This window comes from Phalangium opilio, unplaced genomic scaffold (genome assembly GCF_054372755.1).
Source record: "Phalangium opilio isolate 3A_F unplaced genomic scaffold, DU_Popi_V2 ptg000070l_1, whole genome shotgun sequence".
Classification (NCBI taxonomy): domain Eukaryota; kingdom Metazoa; phylum Arthropoda; class Arachnida; order Opiliones; family Phalangiidae; genus Phalangium; species Phalangium opilio.
This window is the reverse complement of record NW_028324182.1, coordinates 14,461,764-14,473,697: the sequence shown is the minus strand read 5'-3', so window position 1 is coordinate 14,473,697 and position 11,934 is coordinate 14,461,764. Positions and strand designations below refer to the sequence as shown.

Genomic DNA, 11,934 nt, shown 5'->3' with positions numbered 1-11,934 from the left:
TTTAAAGAGAAGTAACAGCTTCTCGAATTTTCCTCTATAGAGTAATGGCAGCCCTCTGCCTTCGACTGTATTATTCTCTATGGGGAAATAACATGAGGTGCCATTAGTCTATTGGGCTTTAAAAGTAAAATACAACTGCTAATGAGGAAAAAGAGACCTTCGAATCCGCTCAAGGGGTATGATTGCAACATAGACCTATTAATATAGGCGGCGTTGCATAGACATTAGAATACTATAATGAGCCTCCTCTGTAGATTGCAAATTGCCTTCAGAAGTTCAGAACTTCAGACAGACAGTTCACAAGTTACAAGCAAGTCGTCATCAAAGGGAAAGGGATTCAAACCAAAGGTTACCATTACCAAACCGCAAGGAAGGATGCCGGATCCGGCGGCAAATCACTTTTAAGTTATTTAGGATTAATTATTAATTATTTTTGGGTAGAAAATAGTTTTAACAGTATGAAAAGAGTTATTGTATTTCGCAATGGGTCCAGTGTTGACGGAAAAGTAAATATTTCTATTACGGGGATTTGATTTTTTGGGAACGGATATCATTAAGCCTTGGTCTTTCAAATTGATTGTTTTTCATTCTCTTTCTAAGGTTTTGTTATTAAATCACTCATTAGAGGAATTATTATCCACTGCCAGTCATAAATTCAACATAAAAGCTAAATTATTGTTCACGCCTCAGGGTGGAGAAATTGACGATCCCAAATTGATAAGGTAGACCTATTTTTTCATTGCAATTAGACCCCCTACAAAGATAGCCTAAAAACTTGTCAACACATTATTTACTCCTATAGAGATGATGATATACTTTACGTAACGGAAGGGGAATCCTTTAAATGTAAGAATTAATCCACATTATCATTGTTAAACCTTTAAATCCTCATTTAATAATTATTAACAGACCCTGATGATGCTCACCACAATACATGTACACATTGTTCTTGCAAACAAATGAAAGACAGTACTGTGCATACTGACTGGATAGAGCTTAACGTGGGAGGAACTTTGTTTTCAACTACTAGGAGTACCCTAACAACAAAAGAACCCAACTCAATGTTAGCCAGAATGTTCGCTTCATCCGATGAAGTCGATGGATCCACTTCTAGTCCTTTATGGCCCAGTACAGTAGATCAAAATGGGGCCTACCTAATAGATAGAAGCCCAACCTACTTTGAACCCTTATTAAACTATCTTAGGCACGGTCAAATCATATTAGACAATAATATAAATCCGCAGGGAGTTGTTGAAGAAGCTAGGTTCTTCGGAATTGATTCAATCATTCCAGTTTTAGAGTCAATGTACCAGGAAGAAGAGGGGCCAACTGATCAAACCCCTCTAACTAGGCGAAATGTTATAGACGCCTTAATATCAACTCCTCATACATCGGAACTTCGTTTTCAGGGCATTAATTTAGCAGGAGCAGACTTATGTAGGCTGGATCTAAGACATATCAACTTTAAATATGCCAATTTAAAAGGAGCAAAGTTAGCGGGGGCCAATATGAGTTACTGCTGTTTAGAAAGGGCCGATTTATCACAGGCTAACTTAGAAGGGGCATTATTATTAGGTGTCAAAATGGTTTGCGCCAATTTGGAAGGCGCGGTGCTCAAATCCTGCAATATGGAAGACCCAACTGGAATTAAGGCTAATATGGAAGGGGTTAACTTAAAAAGCGCCAATTTAGAAGGAAGTCAAATGTCAGGGGTCAATTTAAGAGTTGCAACACTCAAAAATGCCAATTTACAAAACTGTGATTTAAGAGGAGCTGTTTTAGCGGGAGCTGACTTAGAGGTTGTTAAACCGTATAATTGGCCTTATTCCTGATCAACGCCACCGAGGCGTAGCGGCGACTTTTGGAACTATAATAATACGGTAGCCAATTACAGGTGGCGCTGGAGCCGATGGACTCTGATGGAGATCTGTTATTTTCTCTATTTTGAATCATGTGAATAGCCAAGGCTTAACAAGCGATATGGTTTCAAAAGTATTAAAAGTGGATTTTACCTTTCTTATTCTGTCTAATATTATGAAATAAGACTTTCGGAGTAAGTTTTCATTCGATTTTGGTCTATTTGGAGATTATTCGGTTAAAAATAATTAGTTAAAACATGTTTTTTGAAGTTGAAGCGGTAATAATCAAAACATAGAAAATAACAGATCTCCATCAGAGTACATCGACTCCACCACCACCTGTAATTGGCTACCGTATTATTATAGTTCCAAAAGTCGCCGCTACGCCTCGGTGGCGTTGATCAGGAATAAGGCCAATTGGTAATGTGTATGATTTTGGTCTAAAAGGCATTTTTCTCTGACAGAACTGTGACTTATCAGGGAGTGATCTTCACGAAGCTAATCTCAGAGGAGCCAATCTTAAAGACACAGCTTTTGAGCTTATGTTAACACCATTGCATATGGCTCAAGCAATACGTTAATTAATTAATTAATTTACATCCCTCCAATTAATAAATTATACTAGGAAATAAGTTATATAGAAGATTACACGGGATTATAACAATTATATTAAATTTTTGAAGTTATAACTTATTATTACTAAAAGTAACTTGTAATTAAAAGAACCTCAACCGTTATAGTGAGATTTTCGTTGTTTACTAATGATTTTGGTTGTTTCCTATTGATTTTGGGATGAAAGATGCCCACTTCAAACCAATATGTTAAAATTTAATTTAGTAAAAATGATGTAATAAAAATATTAAAGTGTCAAGTACTGCTCTTGAAAAAATTCTATTCCACTTCCAAAGACCAGGATATTATTTGCTCCACTTTTTGGATCAAAAATTAAATGCAAAACTTGGAGTTAATTAATCTTTGCACCTTTCCCTAATAAAATGTTCAACATACTTATTTTCATTTTCGCAAACTATGCATCCTGCAACATCAGCAACATGAGAGAATGTTGACGATATCATTTCCAGTTTTATTTGCGCAGTATCTTTGGATGATTGGTCAATATTCCATTCCCAGATATTTAATCTTTGGTCAATTGAGACGGAATAAAGTAGTCCTTTATTGGAATCCTGCATTTTTAAATGTACTCCAGTAATTTGGGCAGCGTGTGCTGCAATGGCTTCATATGTCGAAATTATATGATAATCCTTCATTGTTATTGTTAATAAATTAACAACAATTTTGTTGTCATCACCGCCCGAACAAATGAGCCATAAATTATCTGTTTTATAATGAAGGATTGATTTATGAGTAATATGAGTCTTAACTCGGGCAGTTTCAACTCATACCTTTTAGATACAAATTAGTCATAGAGTTGATACCAGCTTCATGTACCTTCAAAGAGAATTCCTCCTTCGCCTCTGAGATATTTGTATCTTTCCAGAACTTTAGAATACCATTTCCATCACCACTGACTAATAAAGGTGATTGCTTCAAGAAACTCAGCCTAAAAACGCACGAATTTCCCACAGAGATGCAACTAACATATTGCAATTTCCGTGACGCAATATTGAATTGAAATGTTCGTATTTTAGAGTCAGAACAGGCCAAATAAATATCGTAACAATCTTCCGCTGTTGATTTTTTAATAACAGCATCCATAAAACGCATTCTATGATCCGCAGTAACATTTTCCTCATTTCTCAGGAAATAATTACAAAGTCGGGTATGTCCGACATTTCCTGAAGTTGGATGTAACCAAATTTCCCAAATTAGAAATTGGGATTGTCCACCAGCCGATAACAAAAGTCCCTTTAATTTCCCAGGCAATGGAATAAAGTCTAAAGTTCGTACAATAGAGATGTGACCACTTAAACTCAAACATTTTTTCGAGTTTTGCCATGAAAATTGCGAGATCAAAATCATATTATCTTCCCCTCCTGTGGCGACGTAATAACTACTTTCATTTACAAATAACAAAACCCCGGACCATATTTTTGAAGGATGGAAACCGGGTTTTAAAGTAACTAAGGTATCCCCTTCTACATCGTCTTTCGATGTCCAAGTGGTCAATTGATTCTTTCTCAAGCAAACAAATATAAAAGGGAAATCACGACTTTTGTAAGAAAAATCCCATGATCTATGACCACCGCCACATTGCAATTCTAATAAATTTGATTGCTTTCTTCGGCTCCATAAAACAAATTTCATTGTATGGAAACCAGCTAAAAGAAACATTGAGCTCTTATTGTCAACAATACGTCCAATCCATTCCAATTTGCTTCCAGGAACCTGTGAAAGACGTTAAATGTTTCGGAATAAATGAAGTTCTCGTAATTAACGTAATTACTTTGAAACTATAGAGTAAATCAAGTTCTTTTGTTTTGGATAAACGAAACGTTGCAACTTGACCATCTCGTCCAGTTGTGTATATTAAGTCATCTATTTCACATATATCAGTTACTCCATTCTTTCCATGGAACGAAGGAAGACTTTGAATTGGTAGCTTATGTTTTGTGTTATAAACGTGAATTCCTCCCATTCTATCACCCAAAATGCAGATAGAGTTGTCATTAAGTGTAAAGACAGCTGATGGGAACCTTTGCTTGCACATGGGTACAGTTACTTCATGAAGTTGTTCGACAAAAAATATCAACTCCTTAAAAGTAACTTTCCACAGACACTACCAAAAATTAAAATACTAGGTTATTAAAACAAATTAACTCCAGAGTTACAATTAGTTACAACGCATCCTTCTGGACCACAGGTCATCATAATGTCATCCCGGACATTCTTAACCCAAAATAAAGAATGAACTTTCCCATTATGCGCTTTTAGAATAAATGGACTAGATGACTGTTCTCTTAAGAGAATAACACAACCAGATAAAGTTCCAATTGCCACGTATTGGTTTTCTAAACCCTTTTTAGGTGAAATTGAGAGGACGGAATAGTTTTTTATAAGTTCATCACAATGAAGTTCAGTCCATTTTGAACTGATAATGTTGTAACTGAGAACTAAACTTGAAATTCAATTTAATATTATAAGCATTTGTCAGTCAGGACCCTCTTGATCTCAATGATCAATTTAGTAATGCTAACCCATTATTGGTTGTGGCAATTACTCTGGTATTATCACAAGATTCAATTAAGGCAATATCTCTAAAGAAATCCTTGTCAGGACAAAATGAAGGCAATGAGGTAATGGATTCCTCCAATAAGAATGGCTTCTTGGACAAATCATGCAATGAAAGGCTACCATCTCCACCTCCCATTGCAATTAAGCTTTCATCCTCATTAACAGCTAAACTCCACAATCCTCCACACTTTAAATAATTTTATTAAATTTAGTCTAATCAAAATAGGTGGGGCGGGGATATAATATAAGCCTAACCAACCGATAAATTTTTAGTTTCAATCAGACTACCGTCTTTGTAATTCCACAAGCAGATATTAGAGTCCTATAAAACAAAAGTGCCATATTTTTTGTTGTGATTTTAGATATGGACCTTTTTATATAGACTTTTGCCCTACTTCTCCAATGCTGGCTAATAAGGACCTCTTTGGCAATATTTCTGACAACCATACTCTTGATTCATGACCATAGAGTGTATGAATTAAACTAAATGAACCAGTTTTCCATGTATGAAGGGTTAATTTATCCCCTAAAACCTGAGTAAACTTCCAAACTCTGACAGTGCGATCGTCAGAAGTAGAACAAAGTATTTTTTCAATTAGATTGAACTTGATTGAAAATATAACTCCCTAAAAATCCTTTAATTAGATGGATAGGGTAGTTGAAGTTGGTACCAATTAACCCAACTACTCTACCTGGTGTCCAGTAAGTCTATGTAAGACTTGGCCACTGTCATTTGCCACAAGAGACGCTGGACTCCATAAAATAATCTCTTGATAAACCGTCCCAGATGCTACAACAAGATTATCCCATGTTGTGCCAATGAGACACGCAGAATATAACAGAGAGAGTTCTGTTGATTTAGCTTTTTGACACGCAAACTCTTGTTGGCAATCCCATAGCAATACTGAATTATGAGCTAAAGCTATCCCAAGTAAATTCCCTTTTTCGTCAAGCCACTTAACATCCCAAATCCAATCTTCTAACAAATATGTTTTGCTGTCTTTAATCTCAAACATATCACTATTGAGAATTTAAGATTAATTTAGGTTGATTGTGGCTGAAAATTTATCATTTAATTACAGTTTAATGACTGTTGTAATGATTGCAAAAGATTTTCCCCCAAAAATTGCCAATTTATAAGTGTCATTTTCATTTTTCGACTTCAAAGGGCAAATGCCATGGATTACGCTATTGTTGAACACCTTTGTTTGACCAATCCTCTTGTTCTTAAAATTGCAAATTAAAATATTCCCTTCTCCTGCATTAAAGGGCTATTAAAATATTAAATTATCCTAATTAATATCTGCACTGTTTTACAGACCTGATAACAAAAAATCGCTTAAGAAGCTGACAGCAGTAATTCTCATATTTGTTACAAGTTCTGAAGATGTGACGCGAAGCCTTGGCCTATCAATTGAATCTACGACTTTTTCTTCCGTAACTTCCATTATATTCAATGTTTCTTAAATTTCAACGATTATTTATAGTTAAAAATTTGTTTTAAAATATAACCAAACCCCCGACAATGCTTTAACAAAGCGTACTTATCACGTTGGTTTATTGCACGACTGCGTTGGAGCAGACGCATAGTCGGTAGAGCACATGGACATTTATTTTTTCTGAAAACTTGAAGCACGTGCTAACCTTTGACCCTATCCCCTAAAAATAGGCTAAAAATCACTTATGAATTTTAGCCGATATGGTTCGTATTCGATGAAAATATATATTTATTCACTACCAAAAATTAATTATTGACTAAAATAAACGTGAAACTTATCTAAAATAAATAAAAACCTCATGTTTGAAATAGATTACGTTGACATAGGAATCTTATAAGCACGGCACCGGGAGGTTGAAGGTCAATGTATCTCTATGTGTAGGAATGGCCTTGCGCCAAGCGATTTCCATGGTACACGCTACTTAGACAGTTTTATATTTTCATTTGTACAATAGGACACCTTTATCTTTAAAATAACACCCTTTTCGATGACAATGACGCTAGTTCATTTTTACCGCCAAGAGATTTTCCACCATCTGGTAGTCAAGGCACTAACCAGTTACTGACCTGTAAACAAATCAGGCCGTCTTGAACGCGTGTGTCTGATGAAATAGACCTGTCATATTAGCATCAAATAAATAATTGATTAAATGAAGAAACTAAATCAAATTAGTTTATTTTTACGTCCAAATATTTGGAGAACTCCCAATAAACTTTGCGGAGCACAAACCTTACCATGGTGTTTGAAAAGTGTGGAAAATACTCCCGAATCAAATAGTCGTTTCTTAACAACACATAATCACAACCCTTCAAATGACTCTAATTCTAAGTACAACCTTTTTAAATACTTAAACATGGGGCTATTTGCGACTGTTGGTTTTTGCGCGTTCAACTACGTAAAGAAACACAACGATTTTGAGTTCCTCAAACCATTGCATGCCCTAAGCATACCACTAATCCAAGAGAATGATAAAGAAGATAAGTCCAATATACCACCATCACGATCTAATAACTTCATAGCGGATGTAGTTGAAAAAGTAGCGTCTGCCGTTGTGTATATAGAGGTCATTGGTAGGCACCCTTACACGAACCAACCAATGACCTTGTCCAATGGTTCAGGGTTTATAGTAGAAAAGGATGGATTGATTTTAACCAATGCCCATGTAGTTGGCAATGAGCGATTCGTTAGTTGCAAACTATATGATGGACGAGTTTTCAAAGCCGTGGTAGAGGACAGGGACCCCCAAAAAGACTTGGCGACCTTAAGGATATCAGCTGTATGAGATAAATATTGAAGCTGTTGTCCCACTACTTAGATAATTATCTGTATCTTGTAGAATGATCTGCCAACAATAAAATTAGGGGAAAGCAGCAAGGTCAGACCAGGGGAATTTGTGGTAGCTATGGGAAGTCCCTTGTCTCTCAGCAACACTATTACCGCTGGCATTATTAGTTCGGTGCATAGAGCCAGCAAAGAACTTGGGTTACCCAACTCTGAGATGGAATATATTCAGACAGACGCCAGCATTACGTTTGGAAACTCTGGGGGTCCATTAGTAAACTTGGTAATTGAACCCAGAAACACTAGTGTCTTTAGAAAACCCTCTGAGCATCTTTAATCATTGTCCTAGGATGGGGAAGCAATCGCGATTAACACCATGAAGGTCACTGCTGGAATTTCTTTCGCGATACCCGCGGACTACGCCAAAGAGTTTCTGGAACTCTCCAGAGCTAAGAAAGGTCAGGGAGAGAGCCCTTTAGAAAGCATTACAATATCTACAACGCTTTTATTTGGGTTAGATAAGGGATGGTTCAAATGGTCAGCGGAGCAGAAAGGAAGACGCTATCTGGGGATTACTATGCTTACACTTACTCCGAGTATTATAGCAGAGTTACAACAACGAAGGGTTAATTTTCCTAATGTTACTCATGGGGTACTTGTTTGGAAAATTGTCATAGACTCCCCCGCACATCAGTAAGTCGGTGATAAAAAACCAGATGCCATAAGGGTTAACCCTGAGAATAATTTCAGGTCTGGCATACATCCAGGAGACGTCATTACGCACATAAACCAAAAAGAGATAGTCTCGTCTCAAGATGTCTACAAGGCCATCAATGAAGGGAAGCCACTAAGATTGTCCATTAGACGCGACCAATATGTACTCGAATTAACTGTAAGGCCTGAAGAGATCGCTTTGTAAAAATGTTGATTAAAATTGAGCTTATGGAAAAAAGAGTTGTTTAATTTTGACTATGATATTCACAAAGATAAATCGACAAGTATCAAACCACTTGTCCATTCGCTTCAATTTAATATTGATAACAAAGTCCCCACGCAGTTACTTCCATTTCTTGTAACATTTACAATTAACCCTATCAACAAATTTGTCCAAGGTATTGGCCAGGCGTGTAGCTATGGCCTGCCTTTCTTGGTGACGTCTTTCGCAATCCTTCCTAAACTCGCGAAACCATTTAGGTTGATGACGGCTCAACTTCATTTTCTTCATTTCTGGTTGTTCATTGGAATCAGTTTCCGTGTCAATTTCGCTGTTGGCGTCGCTGCTAGACTGTTCCAAGCGAACGCGCCCTGTCTTGGTTCCTTTCTTCTGGTCCCATAGTTTGACCAGTTCCTCCATAGCGTCAAAATACCTCCATGACCTGAAAATAATTCAATTACTTGGTTATCCTTGGCACGCGTCGAACAATCTCACTTATTGTGATATCCTCTCGCTTCACACTTTATCTTGACTTTGACGTAATTTTTCTTCATATTTCTCCATTTGACGTCACACTGAGATTGCGTAAAGTTGTATCCCTTCATCATTAACTTCTTGGAAATGGCGTTGAAGGTCGGAGCAGTCTTCAAGACTTTCGCTGGAGACTTTAGTTCTTGCTTCAGGTATTGAAGCAAAAGAACAGTAGCTTCGTGGGACCATTGAAAAAACGAGCCTGAAGAGTCTTGCGTTTCATTGTACGCGTCGAAAGATATACGCGCGATAGCGTTATCGCCATTGGTGTCGAACATGGCGCTTTCTTCATCAACTTCCACTGAAATAAAATTGAAAACTAAGTCGAAAACGCTGAAAGGATTTCAATTTAAACCAATTACAGTTCAGAATTTTATTTGCATAACTCTCGAAACAAAAAATACAATGAAAACGGAGCTTGGAGAAAAAAATGTAACGGGAAACTATAGAGATGCCCGAAGACACGCGGCAGATGTCTTCACTTGTTTGCAGTTACCTCCTCCTATTCTTGTAGCACTTGCAATTAACTCTTTCAACAAATTTGTCCAATGTATTGGCCAGGCGAGTGGCTATGGCTTGCCGTTCTTGATGACGTCTTTCACAATCTTTTCTAAATTCGCGAAACCATTTAGGCGCGTGTCGACTAATCTTCATTTTCTTGGCTACAGGTCGCTCATAATCGGTTTCGACATCGTCGCTTTCGCTGTTGGCCTCGCTGCTTGACTGCTCCAAGCGGACGGTTTCGGGTCCCTTTTTCTCGTCCCATAGTTTCATCAGTTCTACCATAGCGTCATAGTACCGCCACGAACTATAAAAAAACGAAATTCCTTCAGACCCATGATGAATGAGCGGTAGGCGCTGAACATTCTCGCCTAATATTATGAAATCCTCGTTTTTTAGTGCTGGCTTTGAGTCTGATATACGTCTTCATATTTCGCCACTTGGAGTTGCATTGGCTGTGGTTAAAATTGTATCCCTTTGCCTTCAATCGCTTGGAAATCGATTTGAAGATGGGACCCGACCTCAAGACTTTCACCGACTTGAGTTCTTCTTTGAGAAATTGAAGCAAATTTACAGTGGCTTGGTGGGACCACTGAGGATAAGAACCAGATTCGTCTTCGCCTTCGTTCAAGGCGTCTAAAGATACACTAGCCATGGTGTTATCTTCCGCGATGCTGCATATTGCGTCTTCATTCTCACCACGCACTGAAAGAAAGTTGAAAAGTGAGCTGAAGAAATCGAAACAAGGACGTTTCAACAAGTTGATGGTCATTTATTTGTAATATGTAATGCATACGCGGTGAAGATCGTGTAACAATAAAAAGCGCGAACAAAGGCTTAAGTGTCCCTTTCAGTCGCGAATTTTTCCAGAAGGTGTAATAGTTTTTCGGCTGTCGCCATTCTCTTTTCATGTCTATCTTGACAGTCGTTGGCGTATTTTCCGAACCACGTGGGCGCTCCTTCCAATTTCCTTTTCAGGGAGTTTTCAGGGTCACCTTCTTCAGTCTCAGAGATTTCAGAGTCGGAGCTGCTCTGCGGTAGTTCGACTTCTATAGTAGAAGGCCCAGGATCGGAAATTTGGCAATTTTCATCAATCACGGCCACTTCGTAAGTCATGTTATCATCTGGAACTTCTGGTAATTTTTCATCAACCATCAAATCTTCCATAATGGTATAAAATTCCCATTTCTTCACGCCCTTGATGGAAATATGGTCTTTCCCCGTGGCTTTCTTTCTCTTTTCGTTTTCCAAGCGAACATTATTGAACTGTCTCTTCAATCCTTTCAACTTGTTGGTGCATTGCATTCCAGTCACTGTCCATCCTCTCTCACCCATACGTCGGGCGATCTTTTCCCAGATAAGGCCAACCACGGAACGGACGAAATCGCTAGAGTATTCTTTGACCAGTTCAATCAGGTCCAAGGTAGCTCGCCTTGACCAGTGAAACGTGGAGGTATACTGCACAGGGGGCGCGGCGATGGTAACATTGGAAGTCGCGGTAGGTCGACGAATAGGGATCATGATGGTGCAAAGTGTATCCGCATTCATTGCTGAGATAAAAATAAAACGGGGGCCATATTTGTAAAATCCACCCCCAAAAACTGAAATTCCCCTTCATCTCAAATTCTTGTAACAAAAAGACAAAAAAACCACGTGGTTTCAGTGACTTTGAAATTTTAAAACTAGCGGTGCTTCAGTTCGTTCCTTGAGAACAATCATAGACCTAAGCCCCGAGCAAAAACCGGGTCCCAAAATGTCGCCGCCCCGAACGCGTTCCCGTACGTAACCTCCCTAAGGTAGTCGTTTAGGCGCTTAACCGCGTACAACAACTACTAACCTTCAATATTGTTGCAATTCTCTATGTGGGTTTTCATTTCTTCTACGTTATCCACCTATTGAAATCAAATTTAAATGAATTTTAATTAAAAACTCGCCATTAAACTAATGAAATACCGTATAACTGCATTTCGAACATTTATAAACGTTCGTAGTGGAAAACTCGCTGTCCTCGTTGGTAGCCATCTTGAACGGTTCTAAAGAGAAAGGCGCGGAAAGAACCTTTCAACCGCGAAACTCGGTCAGCTCTGATTGGAGAGAGAACGCACTTTGGGCTGCCACTGAACGCAGTTGGCGCCAG

The 11,934-nt window shown here is 38.1% G+C and overlaps 4 protein-coding genes across 11 annotated transcripts; 2 read left to right on the top strand and 2 right to left on the bottom strand.

Moving 5' to 3' along the window:
- The first annotated feature begins 242 nt into the window (after positions 1–242).
- Positions 243–2,593, top strand: LOC149661891 (BTB/POZ domain-containing protein KCTD9). Its single transcript, XM_089843433.1, has 5 exons — positions 243–506; positions 601–722; positions 803–846; positions 910–1,799; positions 2,324–2,593. Exons 1-5 carry the CDS (start codon positions 459–461, stop codon positions 2,438–2,440), a joined length of 1,221 nt encoding a protein of 406 aa, XP_089699559.1. The 5' UTR covers positions 243–458; the 3' UTR covers positions 2,441–2,593.
- A 73-nt stretch (positions 2,594–2,666) lies between these two features.
- Positions 2,667–6,689, bottom strand: LOC149661890 (tRNA (34-2'-O)-methyltransferase regulator WDR6). Of its 3 annotated transcripts, XM_089843426.1 has the most exons (12): positions 6,596–6,689; positions 6,373–6,513; positions 6,132–6,309; positions 5,744–6,071; positions 5,447–5,677; positions 5,311–5,373; positions 5,015–5,238; positions 4,659–4,935; positions 4,264–4,596; positions 3,263–4,205; positions 2,868–3,195; positions 2,667–2,788 (listed from the first exon to the last, which is right to left on the bottom strand). In XM_089843426.1, exons 2-12 carry the CDS (start codon positions 6,497–6,499, stop codon positions 2,719–2,721), a joined length of 3,102 nt encoding a protein of 1,033 aa, XP_089699552.1. In that variant the 5' UTR covers positions 6,500–6,513; positions 6,596–6,689; the 3' UTR covers positions 2,667–2,718. The 3 variants fall into 3 exon arrangements, with proteins under 3 accessions (XP_089699552.1, XP_089699553.1, XP_089699554.1); XM_089843427.1 differs by lacking the exon at positions 6,596–6,689 and having other exon boundaries at positions 6,132–6,322; positions 6,373–6,491; XM_089843428.1 differs by lacking the exons at positions 5,447–5,677; positions 5,744–6,071 and having other exon boundaries at positions 6,254–6,309; positions 6,373–6,629.
- Positions 6,690–7,000: 311 nt separating this feature from the next.
- Positions 7,001–8,783, top strand: HtrA2 (HTRA2-related serine protease). Its single transcript, XM_089843432.1, has 5 exons — positions 7,001–7,826; positions 7,887–8,114; positions 8,181–8,289; positions 8,350–8,524; positions 8,582–8,783. The coding sequence occupies exons 1-5, from the start codon at positions 7,200–7,202 to the stop codon at positions 8,748–8,750; spliced, it is 1,308 nt and encodes a 435-aa protein (XP_089699558.1). The 5' UTR covers positions 7,001–7,199; the 3' UTR covers positions 8,751–8,783.
- On the bottom strand, positions 8,772–11,903 carry LOC149661888 (uncharacterized). Of its 6 annotated transcripts, none has more exons than XM_089843435.1 (4): positions 11,751–11,903; positions 11,635–11,689; positions 9,261–9,597; positions 8,772–9,207 (listed from the first exon to the last, which is right to left on the bottom strand). In XM_089843435.1, exons 1-4 carry the CDS (start codon positions 11,817–11,819, stop codon positions 8,889–8,891), a joined length of 780 nt encoding a protein of 259 aa, XP_089699561.1. In that variant the 5' UTR covers positions 11,820–11,903; the 3' UTR covers positions 8,772–8,888. The 6 variants fall into 6 exon arrangements, with proteins under 6 accessions (XP_089699561.1, XP_089699564.1, XP_089699562.1 ...); XM_089843438.1 differs by having other exon boundaries at positions 11,771–11,869; XM_089843436.1 differs by lacking the exons at positions 8,772–9,207; positions 9,261–9,597 and adding exons at positions 9,655–10,104; positions 10,169–10,502 and having other exon boundaries at positions 11,751–11,902.
- Positions 11,904–11,934: the final 31 nt, after the last annotated feature.

Bases quoted from the DNA above. Each gene is read 5' to 3' on its own strand.
- HtrA2 (XM_089843432.1), top strand. From the start codon at position 7,200: ATGAAGAAACTAAATCAAATTAGTTTATTTTTACGTCCAAATATTTGG. The intron at 7,827-7,886 runs GTATGAGATAAA...TGTATCTTGTAG, and splicing joins CGACCTTAAGGATATCAGCT to AATGATCTGCCAACAATAAA. The intron at 8,525-8,581 runs GTAAGTCGGTGA...GAATAATTTCAG, and splicing joins ATAGACTCCCCCGCACATCA to GTCTGGCATACATCCAGGAG.
- LOC149661891 (XM_089843433.1), top strand. From the start codon at position 459: ATGAAAAGAGTTATTGTATTTCGCAATGGGTCCAGTGTTGACGGAAAA. The intron at 847-909 runs GTAAGAATTAAT...AATTATTAACAG, and splicing joins GGAAGGGGAATCCTTTAAAT to ACCCTGATGATGCTCACCAC. The intron at 1,800-2,323 runs GTTGTTAAACCG...TTTCTCTGACAG, and splicing joins TAGCGGGAGCTGACTTAGAG to AACTGTGACTTATCAGGGAG.
- LOC149661888 (XM_089843434.1), bottom strand. From the start codon at position 11,819: ATGGCTACCAACGAGGACAGCGAGTTTTCCACTACGAACGTTTATAAA. The intron at 11,690-11,750 runs GTATTTCATTAG...TGATTTCAATAG, and splicing joins GTTCGAAATGCAGTTATACG to GTGGATAACGTAGAAGAAAT. The intron at 11,348-11,634 runs GTTAGTAGTTGT...TTTTTATCTCAG, and splicing joins GAATTGCAACAATATTGAAG to CAATGAATGCGGATACACTT.
- LOC149661890 (XM_089843426.1), bottom strand. From the start codon at position 6,499: ATGGAAGTTACGGAAGAAAAAGTCGTAGATTCAATTGATAGGCCAAGG. The intron at 5,374-5,446 runs GTAGGGCAAAAG...TTTGTTTTATAG, and splicing joins TATTAGCCAGCATTGGAGAA to GACTCTAATATCTGCTTGTG. The intron at 4,936-5,014 runs GTTAGCATTACT...TTGAATTTCAAG, and splicing joins ATTGCCACAACCAATAATGG to TTTAGTTCTCAGTTACAACA.